The sequence below is a fragment of the Candoia aspera genome, chromosome 2 (genome assembly GCF_035149785.1).
Source record: "Candoia aspera isolate rCanAsp1 chromosome 2, rCanAsp1.hap2, whole genome shotgun sequence".
Taxonomy (NCBI): domain Eukaryota; kingdom Metazoa; phylum Chordata; class Lepidosauria; order Squamata; family Boidae; genus Candoia; species Candoia aspera.
The window spans coordinates 251463546-251477733 of NC_086154.1; the positions used below are offsets into that span (position 1 = coordinate 251463546).

General features: G+C 36.7%; 1 protein-coding gene across 2 annotated transcripts in view; it reads right to left on the minus strand.

The window, feature by feature from the left end:
• Window positions 1-14188, minus strand: part of WDR7 (WD repeat domain 7) — a 231529-nt gene that overhangs the window by 26737 nt on the left and 190604 nt on the right. For both annotated transcript variants that reach the window (XM_063295797.1, XM_063295796.1), the window contains one exon: window positions 8964-9063. In XM_063295797.1, coding sequence (XP_063151867.1) covers window positions 8964-9063 — 100 coding nt within the window. The remainder of the gene's footprint in view (window positions 1-8963; window positions 9064-14188) is intronic.

The following is a 14188-nucleotide window of genomic DNA, read 5'->3' on the forward strand; positions in this document are numbered from 1 at the left end:
ATAGGAAGCTCTACAAAGATCTGATTACAATGACCGTAATCAGATCTGGCAATTACCAGTGTACATGTCATTTTCTTCTTGTATACTAACTCAAGGTGGTTCTGAAAGCAAGTCCTTACACAGTCATAAGAAAACAGCCTGATACCAAATCAGTCTCTTAGCAAAACAAGAGATGGGTGGACAGTGAATTAAAGTCCATTGCTCAGGTGGGCATAGGAGACACAAAAATTTGAACATTGGTTTCACTATAAACAGAGCTTGCAGTGTTCTTGATACATCACAGTCAGTGAATTTTTTATGGCCTTATTAATTTTGCCACAATAAATCTACTTATTAAAATCTTGTAGTTTTGTAATTTCTTGCCAAGTCTGACACTGTTTAAATTGTTCCTGGCAAATACCCCATTCAGGAAATCCAGATAGGAGTACTCCTTTGGGGAGAATGTAGCCCCATCATTCAGAGATTTACCACCTCTCTGGATTCAGATAATCTCTTATCTAATCCTTTACCAAGTAGGCAGGATTCAGTCCAACACCATTCCCTAAAGATATTACAGAGATTAAATTTGGGGTATCATCAGCATACTGACAACACCTAGCCCAGATCTCCTACAATCTTTTTTATCAGTTTCAAGTATCAAATAGCTATTAAAAAGCCCTGGAAATAGAACAGAGTCTGAGGGACCTCATAGAATATTCTCCTGTTTTCTTGAACAACTGTCTCCAAGTGGCCCCATCTGCATTCTACTTGAAAGAAAAAGACAGAACCACTTTGGATTACTTCCTATTCCAAAATCTCTCAGGAAATTCAAAAGGAACAACCACCACCACCAACGAAGTCGCATTTCTTCAGGCTGACTAGAGGCAACCTGTTCTGAAGCCTGTTTGAAATGGGTCAAGATATGGTCACACAGATTTTTTTTTCTCTTCAAACCTACTGAAAATGGTTTTAGTACTTGCATATTTTAATATGACTTTACCTGCTTTATTTTTATTATTTGTTTTTCAATCAAATGTATCAGAATTAAGCATTCTGAAGAACACATACACAGATCCCCCCACAAGTTCTGTGTGGTTAAAATAGATAAAACATTAGAAAGGAAGTTTAACATATTTATTTTACATTTACATGGCTTTTCTTAAACAACACTGAATGTAGCACTTTGTAATCAGGTTGTGAATTCAGAAAGAGACAACCTTATATAGGCAACTACAAATACCACCTGTAATTCTGAGAACCAATGGTATTACAGAATTCTTGAATTTAAAAAATGAGTAATAAAGTACTAAATTGTTGTAAACTATGTCCTTTTGGTTGAGATATCAAAAAACAAACTACCTGCTTCTGCACTCTATCTTCTTCTCTTACCAAGAAATTTCCATGTTACAATCTTCACCACAGCTGTGCCAAACCAAAATTTCAACTATGAGCAGACTAGCATTATCTAGTACATTTAATTGTTTATAACATAATACTAATTATCTGGTCAAAACTGTAGTTACTCCTGAGAAAGAATTATCTATTTTTCTCATACCTCTGATACTATCCATAAACAGAGTTCTTCTCAAACTCACAAGGTACAGTACACGTGAAACATTGACAAATACGTTTTTCATTGCCCCTGTCCTGACTAAGCAAGAACCACGCTGAGACGAGGAAGAAGTCTCTCGTGCTTTATTATTGCTATAGTAGACATAAAATCCTACCAAACTGAAGAAGCTTGAGAAAACCCAGACAGATAAACCCCCAAAAGTCAAGGCGGGTCTGTTCTGTGTCTCTTTGAATGACAGCTCAAACTCTCTAAACTACGCATGCGTTCCCCCCACTGGATAGTGGCCCCCTCCTGCTCACCAACAGTACTCATGACAGTCCCATTGCCAACAGTAAATTATTTTTCTCTACTGTAATGCAAACTTCAAGATTCAAAAACACATTTAAGTGCCTGTAAGAAAATTTTGTTTTTAAAGAAGAATTACACACTATTAAAGAATGGAATTTTAATGCCTCATCAATTAGCACGGAATTAATTTAAACTGATATAATTGGAAAAAAAACACGTTTTTTAAGCTAAGGGTAATGTAACCATCCCATTCAAAGGGAACTGACTGAAACAATTTTTGTAATGGTGTGCAAATGTATCTCTGTACTTTAAGCGTCTTAGAAAGACACTCATAAGAAGCCACTTTCTCCTAAACTATTTCTACAAACCTCTGTGGATTAATCACAGTTTACAGGGTGAGGATTGTAAGTTACTTGCATCTACCTATCCATCCATCCATCCATCTGCATGCATAAATTAGAAAATTTTAAACAGCGACAATGACAAAGATTCTGACAGCTAGTTAATGAAAGACAAAGCACATAACAATTCATTCCAATGCAGTGGACATTTTTTTTAAAAAAAGATCACAGTGGGGCACTGCTGCATCTTTTAGTTGTGCTATCCATCCTATTCATTTTCAGTGGCACAATTTGCCAACTCTTTAAAAATAATATTTTTGTTCTAAGTTGTGGAAATCTGTTCAAGCCTTTCCCAATGCACAAAACCTTAAAGCAGTTATAGGTCTCTGTCCAACATATGATAAATGTTATCCAGAAATGCAGTAGTTGTACTAAAGCAACATCAGTTGCTTTCCAGAGCTGAGTAGCAATAAGATAGTATGTTTTATTATGAGTGTCATGGAGACGGTGTGAAAAATCAAGAGCCACAGGCAGTAAGCAGCAATGGGTCAATAATGTTCACAGAGACATTGTGTGGATAATCAACAACAAGGCTTTAGGTTCTCTATGCAAACAGCTGAAGGGCAAATCAATACAGCCATGGGAAGGACACTGCCTTGTTCTACTTCCCACAATACACTACCCACCACTATAAGAAAGGACCCTAAAAACGAAATGAATTCTAACTTCATCTACAGCAAGCACAAAGCAACAGCAAAATAAAAATAGTTGCTATTAAAAGCACTGTACTGTATATAGCTGTGTTTGTAGAAGAAAAAGGAGGAAAAAAGCCCTAAAGTACAGACCTTAAACAGACCTTAATAATGAGTGATGACTGTAAGAGACAAAATGGTGTGTACCCTGAATACTTATCGTGTTACACCAGTTTGTTCTTGCAATTGTTATAAAGATCCTCTCCTCTGGCAGCGGCATCTTTCTGCTTAGATTCCAACCAAGTAATCAGAACCATCTAAGTTCTTTAGAATTAACGATTGAAAATGCATTCAAAAATCAATTGTTTTTGTAATTATGTTGGTCATAACAGCTTTACATTTGTAGACAAGTATGTACAGTACACTACAAAACAAATGATTTAGGTTATCGGGATGATATTGAAATGCTTATTATTGTTGCTAGGAGCAGTATGTTGTGTATGTAGTATTAATAAATGACAAGTTTTTAAATAGTTGAAGCTATTTTTTTTTTAAACTTGCAGTGAAATAACATATTGGAAATAATGTTGATGTATTACATTTCAAGGAAAAGTTGATTTTGCTCCATCAAAGTATTAATCACCAAATGCAATCTCTAGGTTGCTATGTAGCACCATCCTATTTAGGACTCCATTAAAGAATATAAAAACTAGCCTGTTTCATAAAATCTTGATCAAAAGTATCTGTTTTCTTTTCTCATTCAGACAAAAGAAGCTGGCTAACACCCTGCCTCTTCATACACTAGAAATACTGTTGTTGTTTTTTTGGGACACTGTATTCAGCACATTATGTGAAAATCATGAAACAAACCAAAGGCAATGTGAATAATCAAACAACATATTGTCAGCTTACCACCTGATACGATTTAGAGGACTGTATATGAAAAATTAATAGAGGAATTAATGCCTACACACTGCAGGAATATACTGTATGAAGACTTCTGCATGTTAACTATGATTAATACCCATTACTCAACATACTTTTTAAATTATGTCCTGTTAAATTCTATTACTAAGTAAGACATAAACCAAAATACTCTTGATCTTTTAAGCAAACATTTGCCTTGGGTTCTCTAAAATAACAACTTTCAACAATCCTACGGGGCACCTATATTCTTTTGAGGTGAGAGAGGAAGTATATATGCACATGTATGTGTGCGTCCTGCTTAATTGAAGTCTAGTCCTCTCATTCTCTCATCCCAAAACGCTCTTATAGCCTAAAACAACATGCAAAAGGGTATGTGAACAGGAGGGGAAAGAAGTTATGATCTACACTCACTCATATTTCTAGAAACCATTGCTGCCTAATTTATTGGATTTCGACCAAGCCATAATAAACTAGCTCTTGGAGGCCTTCCCTAAACTGCTTTTTTGAGATGCTAAGCGTTTGCCTCAAAATGCTCAAACTCACTTTTCCAGTTAAAGTGAAAGGAAACCAATACTTTCTGGAGAATTTTGATTTACCCCTGGAGTTTTGTGAGAAACTGTCTTGAACACTAGATTTAAACTGCAGAATGGAAAAATAATAGTTGGCTGGAATCAGCTGCAGGCCCTGGAAACTGGCTGAGGATGCTACGTGTTGACCCCAGCAATGGCCTTCAGTGTGAAAACCCAGCCCTTTCTGCATACAAGATTTTGTGGACTGAAGTCCAGTTGAATTGAGCTGCTATATAAATTTCATAAATAAATTAAAAAATAATAAGTCTTATGGTTTAGACAGAACACAGCCCTGAGTGGTGAGTGAGTGGAATCTGGACCATTTTTTCAACCTCTACTTGATTCTACCAGAAATCTAAAAAAAAGAAAAGAAATGGGCTACACTGACAGAATTTATAAGTTTTCAGGTGAAACATTCATCAGTGCTTGACATTACTTGGCAACTTCTCTTTAAATATTACTTTGGTTTATTTATTTTTATTTTATTTATTTATTTATTAATCACATTTAGCCACCGCCCATCTCCCCCAAAGGAGGGACTCTGGGCGGTTTACAATAAAATCAAGCACGAAATATAAACATTAAAATCTCATAAAAACAGTTATTATAAAATACAGTAAATAAATATAGAATCCAAGAAAGGTATAAAATCCAGGCTGGTGGGAGGGAGACTCTAGGGTGCGAGCCACCCCCAAGAATGGTTATTCACTTTCCCACCCCAGGCGAGACGGCAGAACCAGGTCTTTAGGGTTTTTATACCTTTATACCTCATAAACATTTAAACTAAGGGAAGAATGGGAAATCTTTTTTTATAAAAATATGTTGTTTGTTTTTTGAAAAAGGCAAGACAAAATTATAACTAAATTGGCAGCTTACGTCACTGCTTGGTGACACATTTTAAAGAGGAGCATATTCTGAATGGAGGAAGGCGGAAGTCTGTCCTCTAATTCATTCACAAAGTGGTGCCACAAGGAAGAAAGAATGGACGGCCCCCCACCAGACTATTAGAGCAGGAGGAATTGAGCGACTACAGACTAAAGCTGATATGGCGTACATGGCAAAATCTTAAGCAGCTGGAGCAGATCAAAATATGCAGGAAGGCAATTTCAAGAAGTATAAGTGGTCATTTTGAAAGAAATAAATCAAGCTTTCACATCTAGAGTTACAAATTGGGCCAAACTGATCTGTGCTGCCAACTAACAACAAAGTGCTGAGCCAGCCATTAAGGAAAAGCTTTCCCAAGTGTGTCACACCATTCATTTCAACACATAGCATTGATTCCTTGTCAGCTCAAGTTGGGAGTATGGGGACACTGTAAGGAGGTCACGTCTGCACAATTTTTTTAAAAGTGTCATATATGATGTGTCCAGTGCATTCAATTTATTTGACACACAAATCTTTCACCTGGCTTGGTTTCTTCAGCATCAGTGGGCATCCAGGCAGAACTAGGATGGGATGCAGACTGTATGGCCTGACATGCTTCTTGCTGGACAATAGAAGTAGGATGGGGCTATTGTGCTTATGGCCCCCTTAAGGGATTGTTATCGGCATCTTGGCCACTAGAGAACGAATTCCTGCTTGTATAGTCCTTATACTCATACGGCATAAGAGGTCCATACAGGCTTCTACAGCATAATATTCTCACTTTTTAAGACTTTGCTCTAAATCAGAAGCACGTATACCTTGACTTCACATTTTGGTTCCATGGAACCAAATAGAAAGATCTACAAGATTTTTTTCCAGTTATTATTCAGAAAGGGACAACATTCATAAATCAGCTCAATGTTTTCCTTATCTTCATTTGAACAAATCCATGACTGCATATTTTGGAACAGTATGGTATGTTTATTTAATTACTGGATTACTACATTTTGATATAACTAGTGCCATGATGAAACATTACATAGCATTACAATTCTGTTGATGTATACCCATTTAAAAAAGAAATGATCAAATTTACGGTATATGCAAAAAAGTGTGGCAACAACATTTGCTATGTGGATTCATCTTAAAGCACCTGAAATGTACACAGAACATGTGAGAAGCTTTTTTTTCCTTATTTAGTTTCTGGATTCAGTAATCAGCCTCAAAATTTAAAAGCTACTGTAAACATAGCATGAAAAGAATGATTCCTGCTCTAGAAAGTCTCAACTTTAAAAAATTATCCCGACCTTGAACATAATGTTGGAAAAACATTATCAATCTCAGTTCCCCATTGCAATTTTAATGTATTACTATGGAGAATTCAGTCCTGCATTTCCAGTTAATCTATCATTCTATACTGTATCATTCAGGATTATATACAAAAATAAAAATGCATATACACTAAATACACTTAGTACCTTGAATGTGATTCTATATATTCCTATGTTTGACTTTTAGTCCAACAGAACCTATTTTTCATATAAAATGGTGTATGAAATGTTCTTCATCTGGATATAAGCTATAAATATGTGTGGTACTTGTGATGTGGGGTTCTCTGGGGTTCTGTGAACTAAACATTTTTTTTGGAGTGGTACTACATATTTTCTAACAAGAACAGGTTAAAAAGTTAAATGGCACACCTAATCTTGAGGGTCAAGCAGTTCCAAAGAAGTGCCAGAGTCAACCTCTGGGTCTCAGTCCTGGGGATTTAAGAGTGGGTACTCAGAGCAACCTTTCCCATGATTGTACAGGTTGGGTATAGAGTCTACATGAAAAAAAAAAAAAGCAATAAGGGCCCAAGGAGCAAAAGGCTTCATAGGTGATCACCAGTGTCTCGAATTGGGCCCTACTGGCAACCAGTGCAGTTCCCACAGAACAGACATCATTTTGCTAATGCCAGTCAGCAAGCAGGCCATTGCATTCTGTGGTGGCTATAGCTTCGGACTTGCCTTCAAGGCAGCTTCACGAACATCAAACTGCAGTTGTCTAACTAAGAGATGACAAAGGCATGAGTTACTATTTTCCTATTTCATGGGAAAACTCCCATGAAAATGCGTCAGGTTTCCCTTTGAACACCAGGTAATATTATGTACATTTTGAGAAATGGGGGTTGAACTACACCAATGAAACTATATATTGTTTCAGTAAGAGACTTACATGAGTTATTTAATTTAGGAGAAAGGAGACTATCTCAATATTAGGGAGACTTCTGAAATTAATTGACATGTGGCAATAACTACAGGTAATCCTTACTTAATGACCATTTGTTTAGTGATGGTTCAGACTTACAACGGTGCTGAAAAAAATGACTTACAACCAGTGCTCAAACTTAAGACCATTGCAGCATCCCTGTGGTCACATGACCACAATTTGGGCACTTTGCAGCCAGTTCACATTTATGGCCGTTGCATAATCCCATGGTCACGTGATTGCCATTTTTGACCTTCCTGGCCAGCTTCTAGCAAGCAAAATCAATGGGGAACTGTGTGGTTCACTTAACGACTGTGGTGATTTGCTTAATGAAAGCCACAAAAAGGTTGCGAAATTGGTCAGATTTGCTTAATGACTTCTTCACTTAGCAACCAAAATGTCAGTCTCAATTGTGGACGTTAAGCAAGGACTACCTGTAAAGATTAATGTTTGCTATATCTGAATTTGAAACTGTATTCCTATGTTTTGCCAGCCCATCGATTGCATTTCTTAAAAAAAAAATGCACCATTCAAGAGAGTTGATTAGTTAAAATGTGAATACTCTCTAGACTGTCTAGATTAGGGCCTGTTGTTTTTTTTTAATTTTGGTTCTTTGGAGGATCAGAGATCTATATTCTAAAACAAATGGAGCATTCATTCAGTTCATTAGTTAATTTAAAAAAATAGTGAAACGAAGAAAATGTACTGAAGATTAAAGCTGTAGTTTTAAACAAAGCTGAGATTGAGGTTAAATACAATCCCCCAAATATAATTAAAAAGTATTTAACCATTACAGCTGCAAGAATACAAACTTGGTTTAGATAGATATAGACATGTGAGGATTAAAATGTCTAGAAAACACTGGGAAAAATAAGCACTAGGACTTTCTTGAATTATGGCTCCCAGCAATGTGATAATGTCAGCACATGTCTCATAAGATTAGGTACCTTTTCTGTTCCCGCATTGTGGAAAGCCCTAGAGAGTTTTGACCCAATTAACAACATTTATAGCCCATTCTCAAATATGATTACTCAGAGGTTTTAGCAAATGTTTTTGCAATTGCATCTCATTTGACTTACTCTGATGACTATTACTGATCTCTTTAACTACTCTGAATATTGAGAATGGAATTTATTTTTTGTTTTTTTTAAAAATCTCAATAAACTATTCCCACACAGCCATGAGCAGATAAGGAACACAAAAACGGATGTAGGGAAAACTGAGGCATTATGTGAGAAGTTAGTGGGTTTTTTTTGGGGGGGGGGACAGCTATTATTAACCCATCTGTGCTCACCATTCAGTTACAGCAAACAAAAACAGTGAGACTGTATATACATTGAGTCCTTCATTAAACTATTGATTCCCCTTAGCATTATCCATAACGTTCCAGCGACTCAACATGTCAACTGGTGCAGAGCGAGTCGCTTTCCTTTCAATACTTCTGCAGTTTACAGAGAGAGGATCACTATGATTTATTTACCTGACATTTTCCAGTCCGGATGTCATAGAGGGCCACTGAACCATGGCGAGATCCAACTGCTATTCGGTGACTTCGCTCATAATAGCTGACCATGTAGAACCTGAATGGAACATCAAAGCAAGGGAAAAGTGAGATCTGATCAGACTGTGGGCCAGGATTTTTTTTTTTAAACGATGTTTGGGTAGGTAAGAGCAGTTCTAAAATGAACCTTTTACTTTGCAGCACATTACACAGCTATGGTGCCCACTCCTTTCCCAGAATCCTTTGGGACTCTGTTTTGCCAAACAAATGCACTTGTTCAGCTTCTTGGGTAGGAATTTAAACACTTTAACCTGAATAAATTATCTTGAAAAGCAGATCAGCTTCTCAGATTATCCCTATATTAAACACAGCACGGTCAACAACCACTGAAAATTTTGGAAGGCTTATGCTCCAAATATTATTCAGGCACCTTTCCACCTGGATTCTCAAATGGTTTTCTTGATTTATTTATTTGTGGGATGTTTAGTCCACTTTTGGCACATAGGGCATGCAGGAAGGCAAACAATAAAACAAATATAAAAGTTTCACTGGTAAGAAAAGAACAGTTAAACTCACACGAAGCTCTCTAATTTAAATAGTCCTTCTCTTCAGCTGTTTTCTTGCCCAGGCAGATACTGCCATTTCTTTGCATGGCAAAGAACTATTTATTTTCTTGATTTTATTATGCACCCTTCATTACAGTATGCAGCAGCTTCAGCAACACGGCCTGGCCTCTTTTCCTCATTTCCCTAAGAGAACCCATGGAAATCATTCTTGTCCCTTTCCTTCACCCACCATGTAACTCCAAACGTTCAGGAGAATGTAGCTGGTCTCCTGACCTGCCCACCCCTGATTTCTGTCACAGCCTCTTTATGCAGGTTCAGACTACTCCTTCCTTTTACCTTTTATTCATTCAGTTTTATATACTGCTTAGCCAGGACTTTCTGTTCCGTAGACGTCATCTTGTAAAGAGTACCAATTAAATATCTGGGCTGGTATTCCACTTTCCACTGGTAAGGTCCTTCTCCAACACATACGGGCTTGGTGATCTGAAGCATCCATACCCTTTCCTCCCACAGACTGCAGGCTGATAACTTCACCCCTGCAGCAGCAGGCATGAGGCAACAGGCCAGCCAGCCCCACAGTGCCTGAGTCTATGAAGTAGCACTTTGGGGCTGAGACCTTGCAAGCCCATCTGGCCCAGATGCATCCTGGACTGACTGTTCTAAATACACCATCAAGTGTGGTGTAGGGGTAAACATTCTGGACTAGGACCATGGAGACTTAGGTTCCAATCTGCTTTTAGCCATGGACTCTGGGCCTGGAAACATCTCTCAGCCCAACCTCCTCACTGTTACAGGGAAAAGAAATGCAATGTGTGCCTCCTTGAGGTCCTGGAGGAAGGGATGATATAAATCTAACTAACCAACTAGTAATTACATTAAATAAAATTACTGCTATGGTGAAGTAGAAATTGTGCATCAATCAATGTATCAGTACTGTTACATCAAGACAGCTTTAAAATTAATGACATTAAATATGGTACATTTTCTGTGAATTTCTGCACAAACATTTTTATTGTTAATATAGTTACCGGATGAAAACTGTCATGTAATACAATTTAAGAGGTAATTGAAAGCTTTTGACCTACCCTTGTAGTGAAGAAAAGAATCTTCTTTAATTTGAAAACTGAAAGGGATTTCAAATAGGTCAACCATTAAGGATTAGGATACCAGGCCAAATGGAAATCTTGGAACATGGACATAGGGAAAGTGTCTGCAGCAAATGAGCTAGGTGAGGCCATATATAGATGCAATAAGATGATAATGTTTTTCTTTATTGGATAGCACTAGTTCTTCAATATAGTACCTGAATATATCTGGTTTACCATCTGCTACAGTTACACTGGATAGATATCGCTTACTGAGTAACTGCTACCATTTATTGGGTCTTTATCCCTCTTGCAGAAAAATCTGAGAAATGATCAGACTCATATAATGGGTTGATTGTACTCTTAAAAATATTCTCTAGGATCTGAAGAACGTGGTAAGTATCAGTAATCAATCTACTCTTTCGTACATCGTGACTGCATAACAAAAATTATTTGGAATTATTTCAGATTGGTTTCTACTCAGGTTTTGGTGTTGAAATTGTCCTAGTCTCCCCACACCCCATTGTGAACTCATTTTTTTCAGGGTTAATCTGCTGAATGATTCTATTTTAGGGGCACAACAGAAACAAGCAGGGTATGGCCAGAACCAAAAGTGAATGCAATACTTATTTGTTCTCTAACACTTCTTTATCTTCTCCCTCTCTAATAAATGGATTTCTAGAACATATCTAGGTGATCTTACCAGATGTCTCAAATGTCAAGTCCTCCTTACAGGGGCCTGAAGTAGGGCAAGGCTGCATAAAATTAGCTCAAGAGCCATACCACAAAATAACTCTCTTGATCAGGTTAACCGTGCTATCTGTAATATTATCACAAAACATCTATCAGCTTTAAGTATCTGAAAGTGTTAAACTACTTGAACAGAAATACCTTGATGCATTGTGATAATATTACAGAGGGTCCAGTTAGTGTCCCCAGATCTACAAACCATTTTGAAATTAGGATGTGTCCCTGGTATAAGCTTTTCATAAAGGAAATGAAGTCTGGATATTACCAGAAACTCTAAACCTTAAACCCATTAAGATTGCTCCTAAAATACACTGAGTCTGATTTATATCACTTAGCATAATCAGGCAAAATACTCTTCTGCACTGAAGTGGTAGGCTTAGTAATTAAAACTTCTGCTCTATTCTGCTGTACCCAAAATTCTGAAATTCTGAATCAAGAGGTTGTAAAATCTTTTTTTTTTTTTAAAAAGAAGGATAAGTGACATCCCCTTACCATGTACCACACCCAAAATAAAAAAGGGAGACAAAAAAGGGGATACAATACTATTAGCGATTACTCAGGATTGAGTAACATACCTACAATATAACACCATTATGACTTTTGCATATTAATTTTATTTTTTTGGCCTTTGTACACACCTGAAAAACTATGCAAACCCTGGCTCCTAATGCTAATTAGACATCTAAGGATGTCTAGATATCTTTATTTACAAAGGTCTTCAGAGCAGCATTCTTGATTATATCCTTTTCTGAATTCTTTGCTCACCATATACATTCTCAGTTTTTGTACTTGGTATTTGTTTTTGATATCAACAATAATTCTTATAATAATTCAAACATGGCCACTGATGCTCTAGATCGTTCAGGGTTGATTTAAAAATTACAACTCCACATAGTTACCATCACAAGATCTTGCTTATGTTAGCATGCCCTGCTGTAGGCACAATACGTAACAGTCATTTGCCTCCATCCATTTTCATAGGTATGTATAGTTTTCATTTCATCCATTATGGTTTATTGTGAAGTGTGAACCTAGCATTGTGAATTCACACATTACATTAAGGCATAATGACAAAATGTGGTTTGCTTGGTTTTGGTTTAGTGCAATGTTTCTCAGACTTTCTGGTATCATAACCCCTAAAATAGTAAATGTAATTATGAGATCCCCATCACAAATACGATGTAAGAACATCTGAGTCAGGGTATTGTGTGAATCCAAACAATTGTTTCTTCAATATATCATAGTTAAATAAACAATGGCTTAGCACAACCATTTTCTTAACTTCCAATTTATCAAATGAATTTGGAAATAGTTTTCTAATTAATCATTCACTATATCATCAATATCAACACATGTTTAATTTCTGTAAAATGAGAAAATTTACTGCCTAGAGACCATTAAACCCAACCTGCAAAAAGAAAGATAACATAAGGTAACATATAACCAACCCTAATTCTTTTCTTAGATACTTAAACCAGGGACAGAGGAACCTCTCAGTCTGAGGATGTTCAGTGTAGCAAATGCCATGAATGCACTGGGCCCAATTTATTGGGGATTTCTCCAGAGCAAGATCTACTGATAGAGAGAGGACGGGATGTGCATAGGGACAGAAATGTTGTTCCCATTCATTTCAATGAGTCTTCAGTGGTGGAAATTGCCAGTGGCAGGTCTTCATTGAATCTTATTTCCAAACTCCATAAAGTTCTGGGATATGCATCTTTTTATATGTAGGCTGATATATAATGATCTTGCTGAATTAAGGCTCATATAATTCTTAGGAGCTTCTGCTATCTTTAACATTTTCAAAATGTCAAAAACTACATTACCCTATGCCTAACCCAATTATTGCTTCTATTATTTCATTGTTTCAGCTTGTAGGATTTCCGTCTGGCATCTTAATGAGCACCTACAATTGACTGCAATATTAAACAGCAGAAGACAGAACCTCACAGATATGCAAGCTATGATACATGCAAAATGGCTCAAGAAAGCAGAAAGGCATGGGGATGCTTCTGAACTGGCCAACTCTAAGTGAGTTGAAACTAACAAACACAAGAGTTTTAGTAGTATACAGATTAACATAACCTAAAAGTTAACATCCCACAGTGAGTGAAGAAATTGTAGCTAAATAGAGGTAGGATATTTCAGCAAGACAGCAATCTGAAACATCTCTCTAAATCAACCATGAAGTATTACATGTAAGGAAAATAAAGATTTGGGAATGACCTTCACAGTCTGCAGGCTTGTACATTATTAAAACTCTTTGGTGAGATCTCAGACATGTGGCGCATGCAAGGAGATCTACACATACTTCTGAGCTAGAATACTTTTGTAAGAATGGGGGAAAAAAATTCTAAAAGCAAGGATAGAAAGACTTTTAGCTGGCTACATGAAATATTTCCAAGCTACTATTTCCACCAAAAGAGATATTAGCAAGCACTAACTGAAAGGGTGTCCCAACTTCTGTAGCTGCCATATTCACTGTTTTCTTATTTTGAATTTGTGAACAGCTAAACATAAATAGTAAATATGCATTCACATTTACAGAAAGTTGTTGTGTTTAACTTTGCACAATACAGAGGTTATGTAAGCTTCTGTTGATTCAGTCATCCATTGAAATGTACAATTTGACCAGGGATGCCTAACCTTTGCATGCAATAGTATGTACCTGCCCTTCCCTCTTAATTCACTTTGTAATAAAGATACATTTGGAATAATAATCATAGCATTTAGTTCAGCCAAATGTATTTTGTTGGCCTTTTTTTCTTAAAACAAACAAAACAAAACCACTGAAATTTGAACC